The sequence below is a fragment of the Myiozetetes cayanensis genome, unplaced genomic scaffold, assembly GCF_022539395.1.
Source record: "Myiozetetes cayanensis isolate MyiCay16 unplaced genomic scaffold, myiCay2020 scf21, whole genome shotgun sequence".
Taxonomy (NCBI): Eukaryota; Metazoa; Chordata; class Aves; order Passeriformes; family Tyrannidae; genus Myiozetetes; species Myiozetetes cayanensis.
In genome coordinates, this window is record NW_026087423.1 from 1,377,646 (window position 1) to 1,399,003 (window position 21,358).

General features: G+C 54.5%; 1 protein-coding gene across 3 annotated transcripts; it reads left to right on the forward strand.

Annotated features, from left to right (window-relative positions):
- Positions 1-1,321: 1,321 nt before the first annotated feature.
- Positions 1,322-17,402, forward strand: LOC126641491 (acyl-CoA dehydrogenase family member 11-like). Of its 3 annotated transcripts, XM_050318265.1 has the most exons (15): positions 1,678-1,822; positions 2,622-3,197; positions 4,584-4,816; positions 5,372-5,471; positions 6,499-6,616; positions 7,320-7,453; positions 7,555-7,713; positions 8,305-8,399; positions 8,653-8,752; positions 9,748-9,888; positions 10,591-10,683; positions 11,034-11,141; positions 15,692-15,863; positions 16,547-16,613; positions 16,872-17,402. In XM_050318265.1, the coding sequence occupies exons 2-15, from the start codon at positions 2,859-2,861 to the stop codon at positions 17,203-17,205; spliced, it is 2,193 nt and encodes a 730-aa protein (XP_050174222.1). In that variant the 5' UTR covers positions 1,678-1,822; positions 2,622-2,858; the 3' UTR covers positions 17,206-17,402. The 3 variants fall into 3 exon arrangements, with proteins under 3 accessions (XP_050174223.1, XP_050174222.1, XP_050174224.1); XM_050318266.1 differs by lacking the exon at positions 2,622-3,197 and having other exon boundaries at positions 1,322-1,822; XM_050318267.1 differs by lacking the exon at positions 15,692-15,863 and having other exon boundaries at positions 16,872-17,134.
- Positions 17,403-21,358: the final 3,956 nt, after the last annotated feature.

The following is a 21,358-nucleotide window of genomic DNA, read 5'->3' on the forward strand; positions in this document are numbered from 1 at the left end:
TGGCAGAGAGGTGCCCTGAGGCACTTGGGGTCCCTCTGAGGTGCTGGGAGCCCTGTGTGGATCCCCTGAGGAGCGGGAGCCACGTGCTGAGGTGCAGGCTGTCCCTGAGGCACTGAGGGACCCTTGAGGGTCCCGTGAGGTGCTGGGGAGCCCTGTGAGGAGTGGAGGGACACCCTGAGCTGCCGGAGGGGGTTGTTCCCCGAGGCGCGGGAGCCCCTCAGACGCTGGGGCTCCCCTGAGGCGCACCCCTGAGGGACCCCTGAGGCACTGAGGGACGCCTGAGGTGCGGGGGCTTCCTCTGAGGCACGGGGGCAATCCCAGACGCAGACGAGTGTCCCCCTGGGGCATCTGAGGTCCCCATGAGGCGCTGGGGAGCCCTGTGAGGAGCGGAGGCACCCCTTGAGGCGCGGGAGGTTCTCCTGAGGCACGGGAGCTCATGAGGTGCTGAGGGACCCCTGAGGCGCCGGAGGTTTCCCTGAGGTGCGGGAGGTTCCCCTGAGGCGCAGGGGGTCCCTTAAGGTGCTGGGGGTCCCCTAAGGTGCTGGAGGTCCCCCTGAGTCTCGCCCTCCACCTTCCCCGGTCTGGCCGGACGGCTCCCGCACCTTCAGCTCCCCTGGCTGCCCCCGCGCGGTGCCGCCACACCCGCGGGCCTGGGCGGTGCTGGGGGCGGGCGGGCGCGGCCCCGCCGTGAGGCGGAGCCCTGACCCTGACCCTGCGTCTGTGCCTGTCCCTGCCGCCCTGTCCCCGGAACTCGGGCAGGACAAGCTGTCCTGGTTTAAGGATGGTGCTCCCCAGTTCAGCCCCCTCACGGCTACTGCGAAAAATTAACCCCGTCGTTCGCCGAAACCAGGCCACAGGGTGACCCTGCAGAAGAAATAGCAGCAGGGCCAGCCATGGCAGGGACAGTCGTGTGGTATCATATATGCTTAAAATCACTTTATAGTCAAATACGGTGTTTGTTTGCAGAATATCACCTTAATATCATCCCAACTCACCTCGAAGGGACTCTGTAAGAACTAGATTATTTCACAACCCAGGCGAGGAGGATTTCTCAATTTCCCCACTATCTTACTTACAGATTAACCTGCCTAAACCAATTCTTCCTGTTTCCAGGCATTTTGTTGTCTTTTAGATAAAGAAATGTATTTTCTCCTTCTCGTCTTTACCCCATTATCATTCCAAGCAATTCAGGTGAGAACACACCCCTCACCCTGCCCCTTCCCAGTTCCCCAGCTCTGACAGGTTATGGTGCTTTGCCCAGGTAGGAGGGGAGAACACTGTGTTTCCTGAGTACTTGTGTTTTTCTAGGCCATTTTCTGATCTCTTTCCAAGGACCTTTTCCCTAGTTCAGTTGACAACAGCTGCTGGAAAACTCCTTCCAGAGGGAGGAGAGAAGACAGGATTGATTTTTCAAGAATAACTTCACAACACTCAAACAAGCCAGGACTGGTGCTGCCGTCGGACAAGGAAGGGTCTGTAGGTGAGAGCTGTTGGCGTGACACGCTCAGGGCTCTGCTGAATCATGTTTGCCTGTCGCCTGCCCTGGGGGAGATCTAGTGCCACCATTCAGCCCTGGCAGTCGGGTCACTTTCTGCCTGGCACCAGGGCCAGGTGCCAAATGCCGAGTGTTAAAGGAATCAGCACGACCGTGGGGCAGGAGCAGCCGGTCAGCCTGCAGGAGAAACAAGTGTTAGAAGATCTGGAAATGCCCCTTGCGAGGAGACCAATGGAGACCCTCTTCCAAGAGCAGCCCAAGATTGGGAACCAGTACTTGGAGGATACTTTGCTTCGGAGTTACTTGAAAACACACCTTCCTCCCAAGGTCTGGCGTGCATGTTTGTGTTTCTGTGTGTACCCACCACAGCTCTGCCCAGTCACTGTTTCAGCCTGTGAAATGAACGTTTCACTGTACCTTTGAGCATTTAACTGGGGGGAAACTTATCAGCTTTCCTTGAAACATATTATGTTTGAGGGCAGGAGTGACAAACAGTGCCACGACATAAACAGCAAGTGGCTCAGTGGCTCCTGGGACTGGGCTGGGTGTTGCAATGTTGTTGTGGGATTGTCAGTGCAGGCATTTGTTGTCTGGTCGTCTGGAGAACAGGATTTGAGAGAGAAGGAAAAAAACTAAGGTGCCTCCCACCTCTGCTGTGCTCTTCCACCTCTTTTCCCCCGGGAAGAGGGGCTTTTAAGGAAATTCTTAAGGAATGGGGCTGTTCTCAGCTGAGTGCTCAGTGGGTCCAAAGGCCCCTTGGGATCTGCTTGGTCTCAGCACAGGTCAGTGGCATTTCTGGGTTGGTTTTCAGCCAGAGAAGACCCTGTACAGTTTCAGGGGTGCAGGTGGTGGGGTGATACCCTGAATTGTAGGTCTCTGTGCTGTGAGCTCGTCCTTGAGGAATGCCTGGGAGGAGGCAGCTCACCTCACTGGCTGTCCTCTGACAACACCCCAAGGTCCACAATGGTTTCCCACTTTTCAGGGCCCCGTTCTCATGGAGCAGGGTGTGACGGCTCTCCATGATTTATTGCAGCAGAAGCTGCAATGACCTCTAAAGCCACTGGGTGAGCAGAGGGGAAGAACGTGGCTTTCAGTGAGGCTCTGCCTTCCTCTCCTTTCCCTCCAGGTCTGCAATGCCCCACAGACACCGGGTGGGAAGAGTGTGGTGGAAGCAGTGGGAGCTTGTTTTTGTCACAGCTATCCCTAAAGACAGGAATGAGGCCTCCTTAAGCACCACTGTGGCCCTCCTGCCAGAAGAGAAGACAGGAAAGGACGATGCCTTTGAGCAACCGTGAAAATCCTGCTCCTGATCTGCACCTTTGGAAGAATCACGATCCAGGTCTCCCAAAGAATAAAAGGATCAATGCTGTGTTTCAGCGAGGCTGAGAACTGCCTCCACTCCTTCCCCAAAGAGAGAACAGCGGCTGTGAAATCTCCCAGAGCAGCATCTCCCTTTCATTTCTGCTCTCGGTCCCAGCGGGGCAGTGTTGCCTCGCCGCTGGAAGGGAGAGCCCCGACTGCTGTCTGCAGCACTGGGAGCCGGCTCTCCATGGGAACACCTTCCCGGCCAGGAGGACAACAACCCCGAAGCTTTAGGTGTCCCACCGAAGCAGACACCACACTGGAAGCCGATTCCTGTTGTACTATTCAGTGGCGAACACAGAAATTTTCCGGGAATGGCACAAACGTCCTTTGTTTGAAGGTGATTTCAGGAGAGCACAGAATGAAGCACCTGCTTTTTCTGAGCAGTGTTGTGAAGAAGGATCTATCTGGTGTTGATCGGCCTGAAAAATACATCCTTTACTATAAAGAGTCATCTGTTTGCACTCCTAATGTGCAATAATTTGCACGTTTCCAATATATTCATGCCTGGAACATCAAGGGATGGGTTGGAGTGGAGACCACCCAGCAGCCTCAGCCCTGCCCCTGCTGGTTTACAGGTGTCCTCTCCATGTCCCAGTGTCCGTTCTTTGGAGCACCCAGGGTGCTGTGTGTGACACTCAGCAGTCACAAACACGAGAGTTTTGATTTTGTCCTTTCACCTCGGCCATAAACACATTTATTTGGGCAAGGCAGTGGTTTGTCAGGCTGTGTGTGGTCAGGGCATGAGCTCCCAGCAAGCCAGTTGGGGTTTTTAGGAAATATGGACGAGCATCCTGCAGTGTGAACTCAAACCAAGAGATCTATCTGACAGGCTCATGCTCTTCTGCCCACAAAAAAAAAAAATACCAGGTAAACAGTTCAAAGGTTCTTGTGCTTTGGGGATCAGCAAAGTCCATGAACTTTGCTTTCCTGGTTTAAGCCTTGTAAACAGCCTTCAAATGATAAGCACTGGAGGTGCACACCCCTCCCAGCTGGGCTCCGATGGCAAACAGGGCTGTGGCATTTTCCTGTCACCTTGAAATGGGATTGTGAGGGGGTTAGAATGAATCACTCTCCTGTGGTGGGTGCTGGTTTCCCTCCATTAACTGTGGACAGACTGCTCTGTCCTGGTCAGCCCAGGGAAAACAAGGGCACAGGAATTCTTCTCCAGGGTCGCGTAGGAAGCTGGATGCAGGGTGGGAATTTGAATCAAGACACGTTGCCTGCCAGGCTGAAGCTGAAATGATTGCTCCATCCCTCCTTTCCTAACCTGACAGGCAGGTAACTGCTAAGCCCAGTGAAAGTTTTCCTTTACAGATGAAGGCATTCCAGTTTTGGCAGCCCTTCCCCTGGCATTCTTCTCCAGCAGTAAATCATGGGGTGGCTGAGGGACCTCTGGAGACCATCTCATCCAACCCCCCTGCTCATGTGCATCTGTGTCATCCTCAGCACTTCTGCCTTTTGTGAAATCCAGACACGTTGCCAAAAGTAACTTAAAAAAATGATTTTGAAGGCAAAAAGAGAAAAAGTGACAGTGGAGCACAGCTGTGCCAGCAGAGGCTGAGGGAGAAGTTGTTGTGCTGTGTTGCAGAATGCACATAAGGACCAAACAGCAAGAGACCACTGGCACTGCAGGACAACATGGGCAGTCCTCTGCCTTTCCAGCTGGGACTGAGGCTCCTACCTTCCAGGGTTGTGCTGATGGGCTCTTCTTGTTGCTCCACAGGTACTGGAGGAGGTGCATCAGGAGCTGGTGAGGTTTGGAAACCGCCTGCAAACCAAGATCCAACCCCTGGCATGGGAATGTGAGTTGAACCCACCAGTGTTCCGGCAGTTCGATGCCTGGGGGCAGCGCGTGGATCGCATCGACACCTGCTCGGCCTGGAGGAGGATGAAGGAGATCTCGGCAGAAGAGGGGCTGATTGCTGAGGCCTATGAGAGAAGATACTCCAACTGGAGGTAACTGGGGGAGAATGGGAGTGACTCGGAGCCTCCTTGGTTACTCTTGGCAAGGTTTATTTGGCCGGTTGTGTAACGGGTAACAGATGCTGCCCGGACACCAGCCCAGCTCCCGCTGTCCCCAGCAGCACTGTCTGTCCACTGCAATGTTCCACCTCAACAGTGATAGGCCAGAACTAATGGCCCACACTTGATCATAATATTCTTTGATGTCACCTTCCTGATTGTGGGGCCTGGCAGTTCCCTGCACTGCTCCAGGTAACGCAGCTAAAGACCTGAGATTTCACTCTCAGTTGTGTTCTGGTCCATGGAGACAGACCCACATTTCTTACTGTTAAAAACTGCACCAGCTGGCCTGGTGCTGGCAGTCCCACTGAGACTGAGAAACTGCTGCTTCTCTTCTCTCCTCCTGGCTGGAGCAGTTTTTGCCCTCTCAGAAATGAGTGCTCTGATCCTCACCTGCTCTGGCTGTATTTTTCCCTCTTCCCAGTCGAGATGTTTTATCCTCCCACTGTTGCACTGCTGTGTAACCCGTCTGTTCTCTCTCTCTCTCAGCCGCCTGTACCAGGCTGTCAAACTGTACTTGTTCTCAGCCTCCTCGGGAGGTTTCAACTGTCCACTGGCCATGACTGATGGGGCAGCCAAAGTCATTGAGGTATGAGCTGAGCTGGTCCCTGAGGGCACAGCCCACGCCCTGGCAGCACTGGTTAGAGATGGGAGCACTGGCCAAGGATGGAGGAGCACTGATCCACCATCTGGCCCTGGGCACGGCCCTTCCTTGCTCTGTGACTCAGCTCCGTCCCCCACTGCCTTTGTCTGTTAGTGACAAAGTCTCTGTGCCCACGCCAGCTTTTATGTTTACTTACAGCACTGTGTACAGTCAGCCCTTCGCTGCACGTGACACCTGCGGCACTGCAGGCACTTGGAAATGTGTCCCAAGTGGAAGTGTCCAAGGCCAGGTTGGACGGGGCTTGGAGCAACCTGGGCTAGTGGAAGGTGTCCCTGCCCATGGCAGGGGGTGGAACAAGATGGGCTTTAAGGTCCCTTCCCACCCAGACCATTCCATGATGACTTTACTACAAAATACTTTGTTTTCCTATTCCTTGTGTGGAGTGACAGATATACTGGGCCAGATCCATACCTGGTGTAAATTCACCAAGCCACCAAGACTTTCCCAGTTGGAATATTTGGCTCTTTATCTTAGTGACACCCTTTGCACTGCCTCAGTGGCTGCACTGGATTCAGAGGAAATATCCTTTAAGTATCTAACTGGGCATTTTAATTCAACAAAAATGAAACCGGCCCAGGGCTTTTACCTCTTCCCAGCTGGTGACATCCAGTGTACATGAACATATGCTGATACCTGGCATGGGGGCTGTTTTGGGAGCTCTCTGTCCAGATGTCCAGCGGTGCCGAGCTCTGAAGAGGGCAGGGATGCTCAGCACTCCCCTTTGTAGCACAGGGAACACCTTCTGTGTGCACAGTGCTGCAGCAGCCAGGCAGGAGCTGGCTGGCTCACAGGCTCTCTGCAGCACCTGCAGATGCTCCGCAATGCAGGACCCCCACCTGCTTCCAGACCCGCTGGTCTGAGCCCAGGACACACCAGGGGCAGTAAAAACATCTGTCTGATTTCATCTACCGCGTCATGGTCATCCCAGCTTCTTTTCCCTCCCCCCGAACAGTCATTGGGGATTCCTGGATCTCTGAAAAGCGCTTTTGACCGTCTGACATCCCATGACCCCAAGAAGTTCTGGACCTCTGGCCAGTGGATGACGGAGCGCAGGGGCGGCTCAGATGTTGGTACGTGCCCTGAGGTGGGAGACAGAAGTGGCAGTGAGAACTGAGAAAATGAAGGGTGTGGGGAGCTTACAAAGCCAGGGAGCTGGTTTAGGAATCCTCTGCATAGCTCAGCTTTTTAACCAAGAAAATGCCCAACTTCTGTCCACTGGTGCAAGCAGAACACACAGGCAGGCACAGACCCGTCCTCCTTGCTCAGGTGACACACAGATCTCTAGCTCTATGATCTAAACATTGAGCCACACGGTCAAGTCCATGCCAGCTGGGACTGAGAAAGCATCCTTGGCCTTCCACTTTTACTCCTTGACTAATGTTAGTTATTAATAACATTAGTTATTTGCCTACTAACATTAATAAGGGGCTACGGAACCTCAGAGCTCTGCTGCAGAGGCAGAACTGTGGAAGGGAGTGTGAGGAAGCTGCAGTTGGTTTTCTGCTGTGAAGTGAAAGATGTGCATCACTGCAGGGCTCCCAGATCTGTAGAGCTCTTAGTGTTCTTGGCTGTGGTAGCCCCTGAAGAACTGGAGGCACTGGATTATACACACTGCGTTTTTTATCCAGGGTCAGTGAAAGAGATTAAAAGCTCACCCGTGCTCCATCTTCATAGCAAGAGGTGGCTTAAAAGAGCTGCTGCTTAAACTGAAAAAGCAGCACTGATTGACACAGAAGGTCCCATAAGGCCAAGAAATGTTCCCCTGTGTTTCAGCTAACGGCACCGAGACCGTGGCCAGGAGGCAGCCGGATGGTACCTATCGTCTCTATGGCTTTAAATGGTTTACATCAGCTGCTGACTCCGATGTGACATTAACCCTGGCCAGGATAGCAGATGCTGAAGGACAGGTAAACCAGTTCTGTTGGATGGCAGAGCCAGGTGAAGGAGCAGGGACATTCTCTCTCTTCCTTGTTTCATCCTAATTAAATCCTCCCTGTGTGCCTTTCAGTGTCCCCAGGGTTCCAGGGGCCTGTCCCTGTTCTTCCTGAGGGTTCGAGATGAGGAGGGGAAGCTCAACAACATCCAGGTGCAACGGCTCAAAGACAAGCTGGGCACCAGACAGATGGCAACGGCAGAGCTGTGGCTGCAGGGAGCCAGAGCAGAGCTGGTGAGTAGGGGTTCAACCTCCCTGGGCACTGGGCTGGCCTGGCACAGCACACACTCCTGGGGGTTTCAGAACTGCAAAAACTCTCCCCTTCCATCTTGGCATCTGGCTGTTCACCAGTGGGGCTGTGTGGAGCATGGGTGAGAAGAGCTCAGGAAAAGATGTGAGGGAAGAAAATAAAGAATTGTGTAATGTGTAGGTAGAGCAAGCAACAGGGACCAGAACTGATCACGCCACCTCTCTGGTCATGGAATCATAGGATCAGTGGATGGTTTGGTTTGGGAGGGACCTTAAAGCTCATCTCATTCCACTCCCTGACATGGGGGCAGGGTCACCTTCCACTAGACCAGGTTGCTCAGAGCTCCATCCAACTCAGCCTTGAACACTTCCAGGGATGGAGCAGCCACACTGTGCCACAGATTTGATTAACATGGGACAGCCATATTTTAGAGCACTGAGGTGCCTGAGGTCAGACAGGACTGGAGTGGACAGCCCGTGTCCATCTGTCTGTTGGCACCACTTTCCCTTCAGTATCCATCCCCACTCAGGGCAGTGTGAAGGGCTCACACCAGCCCTTGTTCCTTGCTGTTTCAGATCTCTGCAGAGGGTCGTGGAGTGGCCTCCATCTCCAACATGCTGAACATCACTCGGATCCACAACGTCATCGGTGCAGTAGCTTCCATGAGAAGGTGAGGGCAGCGTGGATCCCCCCAGAGCTGAAGGAGCAGCTTGGCAGGACAAGGGGACTTTACAATGCTTGTTGTTGTGCTGAGTGACATCAAATGCCTTTATGGGACAGGTCTGGAGGGCAGCAGTGCTGGAGGAGGCTGGGGGTGACCCAACCTGGGGGATACAGCTGAGCAGGGTTCTTCTGGGGGGGTGGCTGGAAAGGAATGCTCCAGAGTGGAAGGTCTGATGGTGTCCCATCTGTGTTCCCTCCAGGATGATCAGCCTGAGCAGGGACTATGCCCGCAGGAGGGTTGCCTTTGGGAAGCTCCTCAAGGACCACCCCCTGCACATGCAGACCATAGCCCGGATGGAGGTGAGGCTGTTGGGGGCCAAGCTGAGCCTGCTGGGAAAGAAAGAGGGCAGAGCTGCTCTGCTGGAAATGAGCACAGTCAGCCTGCCTGTGTGCAGCAGTCGAGGCTGCTCCTGCTGCAACAAGGTGTATGCAGCAAGGGAGCTACCACATTCTAGTGGGATTTGATCTGATGATAGACCTAGGTTCTCTGATGGACTTCAGCTTACCCTAAACAATTACCTGGGAGCTCTCCTGAGTGGAGCACCAAAGCTCATGGGTGCCCCTGCCGTGATGAGCCACGACCTCTGAAACTGGGTGTTAGCATCAGAGTTCAGGCCTGACACCACAGTCACCTGAACTGCAGTTACCAGACTCCTGTCCATGAGTGGCACAGACTCACCCAACTTCCCTGGTAGCTCATGCACCAGCGGATGTGCTGTAAACAGCATTTAAAAATTCTCTTGCGAGTTGGGGGAGGGGGGAAGTGGTCAACATCTGTCAAACATCATAACTTCAGCTTCTCCTAGCCTGTGACCAGAAAGAAAGAAAGGGCAGATCCTCTACAGTCCCACAGCACATCTTTACGCAGAGGAGCTACAGAGCTCCATATCCTGATGATTCCCAAATCACAACTTGCCAGGGAAGTAAGTTGCTCAGCAAGAAATTTTGCAGCCCTTGGTGCTCAGAGACTGGCCATCATACGTGTGGTCTCACACCCCTTACCCTTGGAAAGGATGTGGATTTGTGGCCTGGATGACTGGTAGGAGTTTTGCTAAGGCTCAAGCAGTCCTGGGGAAGTGGCACTGCCCCTTTCCTCATATCAGATTGCAGTGTCCAAGAGCAGCAGCCCCCAGCTTTGTGCCTTGTCTGATAGGAGGTCTCTGTCTCTGTGGGTCTGTGCAGGCAGGGGTGGCGTTTTCCCCTCGAGGCAGTCCCGTGGCAGCTCAGCATGGACTCATGGACTCAGCCCTCATCCCAGATCCCTGCCAGTGACACCCCTTGTTCCCTGCTGGCAGGTGCAGTGCCGAGGGGCGTTTCTGCTGCTCATGGAGGTCGTTCGGCTGCTCGGCCTGGCAGAAACCAACCTGGCCAGTGAGCAGGACCAGCTGCTCCTGAGACTGCTGGTCCCCGTGGCCAAACTGTACACGGGGAAGCAGGTATGGAACAGGCACTTTGGTTAGCCTGGGGAGGGGCTGTGTGGGACAACCCCAGAGCTGGAAAGAGGACTGAGTGACACAGCCAGCACGAAGGGCAGCGAGAGGGGGCAATGCCAGCAGCACCTGCAGCAGGTACTGCTCTGGAGGCTGGACTTTGTGAGCAGGAGCCTTTTGCTCTCCCCTGAGCCATCTGATGGGGACAGAGAGAGCCAGCACTGCTGAGAGGTGTTCCAAGTGCCACAGGAATGCTGCTGGGGCTCCCCATGTCCAAGGTGGGCACAGAGCCACAGAGAATATTGTTCACTGTGAATGAATAGAAGAGTAGATGTTAAGAGCTTAACATTAACCTTGACTTCAAGAGTCTGTCCTCTGCTCATGGCCCTCAGCTGACATGCACAGAAGCTGAGGGTTAGGACTGTCCTGGCCTAGAGACACACACTCCCATGTACCAAGCACACCACAGGTACCTTGCCTAGGAAGGACTGTGTTGAGACAGACTCTCCTGGGATCATCTCCCAGGGTCTGGCTGCTCCTGCAGGGCCTCTCTCAGTCTTCATTCCCCAGCTTCTCCTCCTGCATGTAATGAGCAAACTGCCCCAGGAAGTCAGCAGGACCCGGTTAGCCCATCCCCGTAGGAACTGCTGTGAGAGGTTTGTGTTTCCCCTTGTGCACTGGGGATGATGCCAGCTCTGCATGTTGCAGGCGGCTGCTGTGGCTGTGGAGGCGATGGAGAGCTTTGGGGGCCAAGGCTACATGGAGGACACGGGTGTGCCAGTCATCCTCCGGGATACTCTGGTAAGAGCGGCAGGAGGAGCTGCTGGGTGTGCCCTGGTCCCTGCACTGCACTCTGCTTCCTCCTAAGGACCTGCTCCAGGGAGAACACAGTCCCCCTGGGCTCACTCCAGGTGTGGCAGCTCTTCCCTCACTGCCTTCCTGCTGAGCCCAGCCGTTCCCAGGGAGGGGATGGGATGTGTTCCTGGAGCTGAGCTCCCTCCGTTCCCCCATGGTAAGGCAAGACATTTTTGGAGATTTCCTTAGTATCCCTTAGCTCTGCTCCCTGCCTTTGTTTCCTCACATTCCCTATCTTTGTTGCAGTCACTCCAAAGGCTGTTCCATGCTTTTGCACAGTCTCCTCTTCCCCACAGGTTCTGTCCATATGGGAGGGAACAACCAATATCCTGTCCCTCGATGTCCTGAGGTCCCTTGCCAAGAGCCAAGGACAGGTGATGGCCGTGTTCCTGTCCACAGTGCAGGTGAGCCCACACCAAAAGCCCTGCTCAGCCTGATTTTGCAGAGCCTTGTTTGGGGCTCACATTCCTGACTGAGATTGACAGGGAATATGCCCAGACTGAAAGTTTTAGACAAGTATTCCAAAGGTGTCTTACAATTCTGCTCCTTAGATAGCAGGATGCAGGTAGTGCTTGTCCTGGGATCCTTGTGTGCAGATACTTTCAGCTCAGCAGTGAAGAGTTTGGCATTGTCAGAGTCCCTCATGACAGGTACCAAAATAAGTGTATTTTCAGTGTGAGTCACCCTCCTGAATCCAAAATAATTTTGTGGGTTTGTTCCTTGACTGGAAAATCACCACAGGACTGCTGAATATTGAACCTCACTAGAGCTACCTACTGCATTATGACTGTCTATTTTTATTCCCACTGAAAAGATGGGAAGAGCCAGAGGAATTCCACTGCCGTCTCTCTAGATTTGCCATTCCCTGCCTTTGCTTTTAAAGCTGCTCAGGTGACAGGCCCGAAGCAGCTCAGACTTTCATGAAGGTAAATGAGCATCACTGGTTTGATGTGTCTCCAAAGGGAGACAGAACCCAACCAGGGAGGCAGGAGCAGCAGATCAGAGGGTGTTCTCCCAGAGGTGACATTATTAGTCCAGACACAGCAATCCAGATGTACAGCAAAGGAATCCTGGGCATCTGGAGGGCTGGATCTGGCTGTGTGTAGCCTTCACTTTTCCACCCACACCCTGTGGGAAGGGGAAAGTCTGGGACACTGCTGCCCCTGCAGCACTGACAGCTAGAGAGGGCTTTCAAGAGCCTGAGTAATTGTGGCTGCAAATTCTTCCCATTTCAAACCCCCAGCTCAGCTGTGCTCTGTGCTCTGTGCTCAGCACCCCTCTGACCTGCAGGGATGAGGGTCTCCTTGCAGCCTCTCAGACACCTTTTGAGAAAGAGAAAATACCTCAATTTGGTGACCCAACAAGAAGCCACATCTGCTCACGAGCAGGACTGAGCACAGCTGCTAATGGCAAACGGTCCAGGGGCTGGCAAACAGCAGCTTGGGCTGACACTGCAGATGATGGAGTGGAGAAGGAAAGGAGCAGCCCCCCCAGTCTGCCATTTAACAGCACTTTAAACAAACACCCCCCAGAGGTGCCGCGCTCACCCCAGAGCCCCTCCCTGGTGCAGCTGGGAGGGCCCAGCTGGATAATCAGGGGAGCACCGGGGAGGGCCCTGGTGCAGAGCAGGGACCTGCACAGCAGTAACCACGCTCTGAGATTCGTTAATTAACGAGCTCATTAGTGCTCCTGGGCCCCCACCAGTCACCCCGTGTGGGAGGGCAGGAGCGCTGCCTTCAAGGTCTCCAGATCCCAGGAAGTGCCACTGCATTTGCTGCCCACGATCACTCTGAGGCTGCTGCATTTCCACTGGGTCAGGCTCAGCCGGGGCAGCGCTGTGGGTGCTCCAGATCAAACATGGCCAGGTTAAGCTTTTCCCTCACGCCTCGGAAGCACAGCCTGGCAGGGATTTCTGTTTGCAGGAACACGCTGAGTTTCTACCCCAGAATCAGCGTTTCAACCTCTTTTTTGAGCTCCAAGTGTCCAAATTTTTTCAGTCTCTGGTAGTCTGGCTCGTTTTGAAACGTCCCTCCCATTCCTGTCTAGCGAGGAAATGATTCAGCCCCACCATAAAGGGATTTTAACGGCCTCAATCCATTTCCTTTTTATTGATGCACACAAAGCAAGTACAATGTACTTTATGTGTGTCCATCAAGGCTCTCAGTGTGCAGGATTTGTGCCCAGTGTCAGACTGCTTTGCAGGGAGCAGCATTAGTGTCAGCACAGCAGTTGTTCCTCTGAAGGTTGGATCAAGGTTGACATCCCCCCTGGCCCCTCTGCCACCTGTTTTGGCTTTGATCCCGGGGCAGGTGCCTGTGCTGATGGTGGGATGGCCAGTGCTGCTGGTGTTGTAACCAGGAGCAGGAACCCAGTGTTGTAATTACCCTCAGGAAATGCATAGAGCTTCCTCATCCTTGTGCAATGAGGTTGTGAAAAGCTGATTTTTTTGTGTTTTCAAGACACGGGTGAGTTTGTGACAAACCACTTTATCCAGAGGTTGTTAGGCTGGAAAGTCTGAGGAGAACACATGGCATGAAGAGGGATTGTGAGAGACAGGGATGGAATCCTGGAATGGTTTGTGTGGGAAGGGACCTCAAAGCTCATCCAGTTCCACCCCCTGCCATGGGCAGGGACACCTTCCACCAGCCCAGGTTGCTCCAAGCCCCATCCAACCTGGCCTTGGACACTTCCAGGGATCCAGGGGCAGCCACAGCTTCTCTGGGCAACCTGGGCCAGGGTCTCACCACCCTCACAGGGAACATGTCCTGTCCCTCCATGCCTTGTCCCCAGTCCCTCTCCAGCTCTCCTGGAGCCCCTTTAGGCCCTGCAAGGGGCTCTCAGGTCTCCCTGGAGCCTTCTCTGCTCCAGGTGAACCCCCCCAGCTGTCCCAGCCTGGCTCCAGAGCAGAGGGGCCTCCTCTGGCCTCTCTCCAGCAGCTCCACGTGCTCCCTGTGTTGTTCCCCAGGGCTGGGGCAGCTCTGCAGGGGGGTCTCAGCTGAGGGGGCAGAGGGGCAGAATCCCCCCTGCCCTGCTGCCCACCCTGGGGGATCAGCCCAGGGCACGTCCTGGATTGCAGCTGCACTGAGGGGGAGTTTCAGGTGGATGCTGCACAGGCCCAGTCATTTCATGTTGTACTAAAATTTTATGAGCTGGAATTTTGAGCCAGAGCCTTGGGTGTACTTTAGAATTCAATTATAATCAGAAAAGTGCCTCTAAGTAGCTCTGGGCAGTCTGCTGATTATTGCATTTGAGTCACTTCAGGTGAAATTCAGGCACATCCCAGGGCAGTGTCTGAACTCCAGCCCTCTGTGCATCGTGCAGGGCTCTCAGAGTCAGCTCCTGCCTCCAGAGTGTCTGTGTGGGGCTGTAACTCAGGCTGGAAATCAGCCACACAATCTGAGACACGTGGCAGTGTTTGCAGGTCCTGTTCAGAGCACAGCCCCAATTTCCAGGCAGCAGGAAACACAAGGAGGTTACTGATGATGGGCTGTGTCTGCCCAAAGCATCAGCACGAGGTGGTGCTTTCAGCCCTGCCAGGGATGCTCTTCCTGTCGCTGCATTTTCAGATACTCATGATTAGTCTTGTAAGTAAAAACCATTCTGACCACGTTGCTTGATGGAGAGCAAACAAACGAGCAGCATCCTAAATTCCTTGGTGAAAACAGAAGGGATCGGAAACACTGGAGCTCTGCAGCTGTTTTGCTGATGATTTCAGACAGAAAAGAGCAGTGCAAGCAGGGCAGTGATGTCTGTGCCTCCCCCCAGTCACACCCTGGAGCTGGAGCAGAGCAACATGCAGGAGAGAGAGCAGGAGCTGCTCCTGCCTCGAGCATCACCCCAGCAGCAACTCCCAGCCTCTCACTCCCAAATGCAGGGAGGACATGGAAAAACCCAGTGGGATCTTCCAGAGGGAGCTTTTGGTTAGGAAAGGAGTAAGTTCAGTCTGAAGAGGAGAAAAGCTGCTAAAACTGGAGGGCAAAGACAACACAGGGTCTTTTTGCTCCCCTGAGGTTATAATGATGCTTCCATATTCCTGCCCTGTGTTTCCAGGTGTGTAAACTGCCCAGCTGGTGCCCCAGCCACGAGCAGGAGGTGCTGATAGGAGCAGTGTTGTCTCTGTTCTGGCTTCCACCCAACATGCTGGGAATACTCTGATGCCTTTGGGGTCTCTGATCCTTGTCAGCCACAAGCTCCTTTAAACCTCCTCATTATCCTTCCATGGGCTTGGAATTCTTTGGGCTTTGGGGCACATCTGAATGCCTGAGGTGCATCAGAAGCACGGGATGCCTTAGGATGGAAAAGCCCTTTTAGATCATTGAGTCCAGCTGTTCCTCCAGCACTGCCAAGGCCACCACTGACCCCTGTCCCCAGTTGCCACATCCACAGGGCTTTTAAATCCCTGCAGGGGTGGGAACTCCACCCTTGCCCTGGGCAGCTGTGCCAGGGCTGGACAACCTTCCAGTGAAGGATTTTCCCAATATCCAACCTAAACCTCCCCTGGTGCAACTTGAGGCCATTTCCTCTTGTCCCGGGGCCTTTCCCACTGACACAGTTGCAGAGGAATACTCCCCTAAATATGAATTTTCCCACCTGGACACAGCATCTTTGTGGAAGCAAAAATATAAACCCAGCAGAATTAGACCCTGATACAGGTTATGAAATCAGAGATAGCTGGGGTGAGAGCTGGTCCCCACATGCAGCTGGGAAGCCAGCATGGAAACAGCAACACCCTGGGGCTGCTCACAGGAATTCTCCATTCCCACGGCAAGGGAGCTTCCCCTTGGACACATCCCCTTCCCTGCTGCCGCTCCTCCTGGGCAGTGCCAGTGGCACCACCGGGATCTGAGCCCGCTGTCCGTGCTAGGCGTGTGCAGGGTCCCCCCAGCCCCTTCCCCTGCAGGAGGCAAATGCACTGGAACGTGCCCTGGAGTTTGTCCCGTGGTTGTTGTTGCAGAAGAAGCTGGAGCTGGTGGCGGGCACTGCTGGGCTGGCCCCGGCCGTGCAGCGGGTGCGGGAAGGCACGGACAGGCTGGCACAGTTCCTGCAGAAAGCTGGATCAGAGCCCGCCGTGACCATGGAGCTGGCAGCCAGAGACTTCTCCTACAGCCTGGCACGGATCTACACAGGTGGGGAAAAGGCAGGAATCATGGAATCGTGGGAAGGTTTGGATTGGAAGGGATCTTAAAGCTCATCTCGTTCCACCTTCCACCAGCCCAGGTTGCTCCAAGCCCCATCCAACCTGGCCTTGGACACTTCCAGGGATCCAGGAGCAGCCACAGCTTCTCTGGGCAACCTAGGCCAGGGCCTGCCCACCCTCACAGCCAACAATTCCTTCCCAATATCCCATCTATCTCTGCCCTCTGGCAGTGGGAAGCCATTCCCTGTGTCCTGTCCCTCCATCCCTTGTCCCTAGTTCCTTTCCAGCTCTCCTGGAGCCCCTTTAGGCCCTGCAAGGGGCTCTCAGGTCTCCCTGGAGCCTTCTCTTCTCCAGGTGAACCCCCCCAGCTGTCCCAGCCTGGCTCCAGAGCAGAGGGGCTCCAGCCCTGGGAGCATCTCTGTGGCCTCCTCTGGACTCTCTCCAGCAGCTCCACATCTTTCTTGTGCTCATGGATTTCAGATCAGGAAAGGGCTGGGAGTCAGTCCTGGACACCTGGGGCACACCTGGGTCAAGGGTGGAGCTTTAAAGCTCAGTCCTCACCTTTCCCACTGAAGCAGCTCAGCCTGAGAAATAACCACCAGTTGCTTTTCCCGAGTCCTGGGCAGTTCTGGCAGGATCCTGGGAATGCTGACCTGTCCTGCTCTTCCACAGGAGCTCTTTTGTTGGAACACGCAGCCCGGCCTGGCGCCTCCTCCACAGACACCTGCGCTGCCCTCAGGTAGGCACAGCCCTGAGTGCCCGGGGTGATGTGGGAGGCTTTGCTCTGCCCCCCAGAGTGACCCCACCCAGCCACGGCCAGACACAATTCCCAGCTGGAGACAAGCGCCACTCTGGGCTGGGCCCTTTCCTGCCATGGGATATCCCCATTCCTGCAGTGATGGGATCCGACCTGGGCACAGCTCAGGGTGACACCAGCCCTGTGTGAGCCCTGTGTGTGTCCCAGGGCTGGCACAGACCGTTCCCTCTCTCCATGCAGGTGGTGCAACCAGGAGCTGTGTCCGGTGGCCGTGGAGTCGGGGTCTGGCAGCTACAGGGCTGGGGCAGCACTACAGGACAGTGCCCTGGTGTATGGGGACAGTGCCCTGGTGATATGGGGACAGTGCCCTGGTGTATGGGGGCAGCCGGCTCTGAGGCCCCATGGCCCCACCACACACACAGATGGGCTGAAATCCAAAAAATCCCTCCCCAAATCCTCAGGTAGCTGCAAATTCCAGGCGTGGTGGGGACGTTCCACCAAGGGCCAAACCAAATCCTTCAGGAGTGACCCCTGCCTGCCCAGGCTGAAATCCCAACTTTGGGCCATTTCCTGACGCAGGCACAGCCCTGGGAGTCACTCCAAGATGCTGGAATGTTCTCACCAGGATTTAGGCAAAGCCCAAGTGATGAAATCCAGACAATGACTGGAAGCAGCAGCTCTTCAAGTGCCACTGCTGTTCTTTGTGAAGAAAACCAACCAAAACCTGACTGAAAACTCTCTGAAGCTTATTAAATACAGAAAACCACCGTTTTTCCCTGCTCACCTTCTTGCTGTCCAGGGCTAACCATGGGCTTCCACCCTGGCACCTGCCCAGGGTGGGCTTTGCTCCCAGGACAGCCCCTGGCACCCACCGTGACTCCAAGGGTCATACAGCCCTTCCTCCCTTGACCTCCTCAGGAACTGCTCCTTTCTGAAGAAAAGAGAGATTTTTATTCTCCGTGGCCTCCAGAAAGCTGATTAATTCCCTGTGCATGTGTCCCAGTGAGGCTGCAATCCGTCCTGACATAAATTCTACATAAATCTTGGACTGAAATCCAGTCATTCTCTACCTAAATGCTGACTGTGTGCTTCTCCTCCCTCAGCCCGCCAGTTGACCTGCTAGGGATTGCCCTGATGACTACAAGGTTTTAATTAAAAAGTTGCTAATAACAGAAGAAAAGCATCAGTAGGCCAAAGACAGCTGGAATTTATAACTGGGAAGTGCTGCAGCAGCCAGGAGACTGAGTGGGAAGAGGGGGAAGGAGCTGTTTGCTGAGCATGGAGCTGTCCAGCACTTCCCTGAGGCCAGACCAGCAGATCCAGGAGGACACAAGTGACAGATGCTGCCTCCAGGGAGGAGCAGGGGAGCAGTTCCAGGGGGATGCAGAGAGGGAGGCTCCATGGGCTCTCTGTGTCCTGGCACAGAGATCCCAGGCTGAGCCAGGCAGAGCTTCCCTGGACTCACACAAATCCCATTAACCAGCCCCAGCACCAGAGGGTTTCCTTTGTATGGGCAGTGAAGGGAATGAAGAGTATTTGGGTTTGAAAAGCCATTATAGAACCATGGAAGGGCTTGGGTTGGAAAGGGCCTTAAAGTTCATCCCATCCCACCCCCTGCCATGGGCAGGGACACCTTCCACCAGCCCAGGTTGCTCCAAGCCCCATCCAACCTGGCCTTGGACACTTCCAGGGATCCAGGGGCAGCCACAGCTTCTCTGGGCAACCTGGGCCAGGGTCTCACCACCCTCCTACGGAAGAATTCCTTCCCAATCTCCCATCTAACCCCTCCCCCCTGTGGGAAGCCATTGCCCTTATCCTGGGACTCTGTCCCCGCAGTTTGATGTCAAAGCTCTCCCTGGAGCTGATGTGAAACTCAGGAGAATGGGAAGGTGAGGGAACAATATGTGGCTCCAATTCCATCACCAGACATGCCCATGTTTGGGGCAGAGGGTGCAACAGCAGGGAAAGTCATGTTGGAAGTGTTTGCAGAGCTGATCAATCCCCAGGATCCTCCGCTCTCCAAAGTGCTCATCTCCAAAGCCCGGGGCTTCGGCAGTCACTGCCTGTCCAGGCTTTCCATCTTCCCAACCTATTTTATGTTTCTTAACACCAGGACTACTTTTTCCTCATATGTGAGCTATAATTTGCCTAAAAATAAGCCCCACAAACTGGGAGCTCTGCAGATGCCCCAACACAGAGAACATGGGACTGTAAAATCATCACTGTGTAGGAAAATGAGAAATTTATTAAGATCTAAATATTCACTCTGAGGCAGAAGAAATGCTGTCACACACAGGTGAGCACGAGGGTCTGACACGTCCCACTGCTGCTGAACAGCTCTGCCCTCAGAGCTTTGCATGATTTCAAACATTTCATGTGCTTCAAGTAGTTAATCGAGACTTCAGATGTCATTTTAGTACAAATCCCACCAAAAAAAAAAAAAGTTACAATCAAACACGCCACCACTGCAAGGTGTAAAAATCATTTCGTGACAGGACTGCAGGAAATCAGTTTAAAACCCAGATTTGTTAAATAATAAGGTCAAACTTCAGTAGCATTTTAAAAATGTCCAAGTCCAAAGAATATGGTGACCTGAAATCCCAAAATGCAACAATCTCTGACACCTGCACTGACCGAGACACCAAACTGTCCCTGAGGGCAGAGCTGTCCCCAAGGGCACTGAGCTGTCCCCGAGGGCACTGAGCTCCATCAGGAATCGCTGTTCTGTCCTTTCTCACCCATCAAAAAAAGAGCCATAATCGTTTCTTTGGCTTTTTAACCGAAAAACGTAATTCTGAGGAGCTCAGGAGCCAGTTGTGAGCGATGCCAGCGATGGGCAGCTCTAAGGACAATGTGACACCAGGTCCAACCCTGTACCTGGCAGAGCTGCCCTTCCCTTCACTCAGCACAGCCCAGCAAAACGGCGCCTTCTGACTCCAAACCTCGTCCTGGGTAATTCCAGGTCGACTCGAGGGGCAGTTACAGACTGACCATAACAACAGACCCGCACACCCACCTGTTCAGCGGCCTCTGAAACTCCTCAGCCTCCTGCACGTGGTCCCCCAACACCTCAGAACCTGTCCCAGGGTGGGCTCTGTCCCACCCCGACAGCCCTCCCAGCGCAGCAGAGCCGTTCCCAACACCTCCTTCCCCTGCCCCCTCCAAAGGGCAGCAGGTTTTCCACGCTACAACTGCCCCCACCACACTCACCTGCACCGCTCAGGTGCCTTCACTGCTCTTGAATGACTCCGGTGTCACCTCCCCCGTCAAGGAGGGGTGGCCCCGCTGCTGCCCCTCCGGGAATGGAGCCCTTCAGCTCCCAAAGATTTCCGTTCTGCAGCCGCTGTTTGTGACTCCCCAGATCCCCTCTGCCCGAGGAGGTTCCACAGCCCCTCAGCTCCTGTTGTGACCTGAGCGGCTCCCGGGCGGCTGCCGAGAGCTGGGACTGAGGAAAGAGGGAAGGAAGACCCGAGCACCGGGGTCAGGCTTGGACACCCTGCCAGCCGTGCCCTCCTCTGGCAGCGCTGCCGGGGCACTGCTGCCCCTCACAGGGGGTTCTGCACCGTGGGAGTTCAAACCTTCTCCGAGAGCAGAGCAGACCCAGCCCGGCGTGTCCAAGGAGGGAGCAGCCCGGCAGTGCCGGGGGCACCGCTGTGCACACAACGCCTGCAGCGCACTGAGCTCCTGCCAAAGCGCCCACGGGTAACTCGTGTGAAAGGAGCCCTGGGAAACCAAACTGGGAGGTGTAACTGGGACCCTGCTGTGTGTCCTTAACTGTGCCAAACGGGATCTCTGTGCTTCTTTCTCACTCCTGCAGCTGCAGATCCCACAGTGTGAGCACAGCTCTGCCCTGCCCTGCTTTGGTTTGATTGAATGATCACCATCAGATCACGGAACAACTGAGCACGAGGTGCTGTGATGGGACAGGTCTGGCCCAGCATCACTCACAGCTGCTCAAGGGGCTGCTCAGACCCCCGAGAATTCAGGGCAAATCCTCCAAGAGAAGAAACAGCCCTTGGTGGGTGAGCTGAGGGATGGGAGCGCAGCTGGAACGAGCAGCAGCCACAGGAAACTGGGAATAACTGGGCTTTAGTGCAGGACAAACAGCAGCTGAGTTTTCCACCTTCTGGAAAAACAGATCTTTAACCTGAGTGAGTTTGGTTTGTTCCCGAAGAGCTGCAGCTCCACAATCCAGCAGCGGGGTAAGGCAGGAAGTGTGAAAGTGAGAACTCCAACCTCTCCTACCATGGGAAGGGAGACACGGAGCTTCCTCTGCCAAACCTCACCGAGAGCAGGGGAACTGCCTGGACACCTGGGCTGCTCCTATAGTCGGGCAACATCATCAGAGTGAAATAGGATGGTGGGTCAAGGGGAGAAAAGAAAAACGTGGGGTGGAGGGAGCTGAGACTCCAACACCAACAACCCCCAACAGTTCTCCATCCTCAGAAAACCACACTGACTGTACCAGCAGAACCTGGGGGGGTATGGGTTGTGTCTTTCCCCCTCCCTGGGAACGGGAAAACCAAGCTTAAGAATTTATTTTTTCTTCTAAGTTCAGGAGCAATAGTTTGTTGTTCCCTGCGAAGACACAGCCTGGAACACAAAGCCAGAGGCAGCAACTGCTGCTCCTTTTCCAAGGCCTCGGTGCTCCCACTGAACCTCCACCACGTCCCCTCTGAGGCACAGGCAAGCAAAATAAAAAAATTAGAAAGTGTGTTAGCAAATGC

Excerpts from the sequence above, each read along its gene's own strand:
- LOC126641491 (XM_050318265.1), top strand. The coding sequence starts at position 2,859 with ATGCTGTGTTTCAGCGAGGCTGAGAACTGCCTCCACTCCTTCCCCAAA. Across the intron at positions 7,454-7,554 it reads TAGCAGATGCTGAAGGACAG|TGTCCCCAGGGTTCCAGGGG; the intron begins GTAAACCAGTTC and ends TGTGCCTTTCAG. Across the intron at positions 9,889-10,590 it reads AACTGTACACGGGGAAGCAG|GCGGCTGCTGTGGCTGTGGA; the intron begins GTATGGAACAGG and ends TGCATGTTGCAG.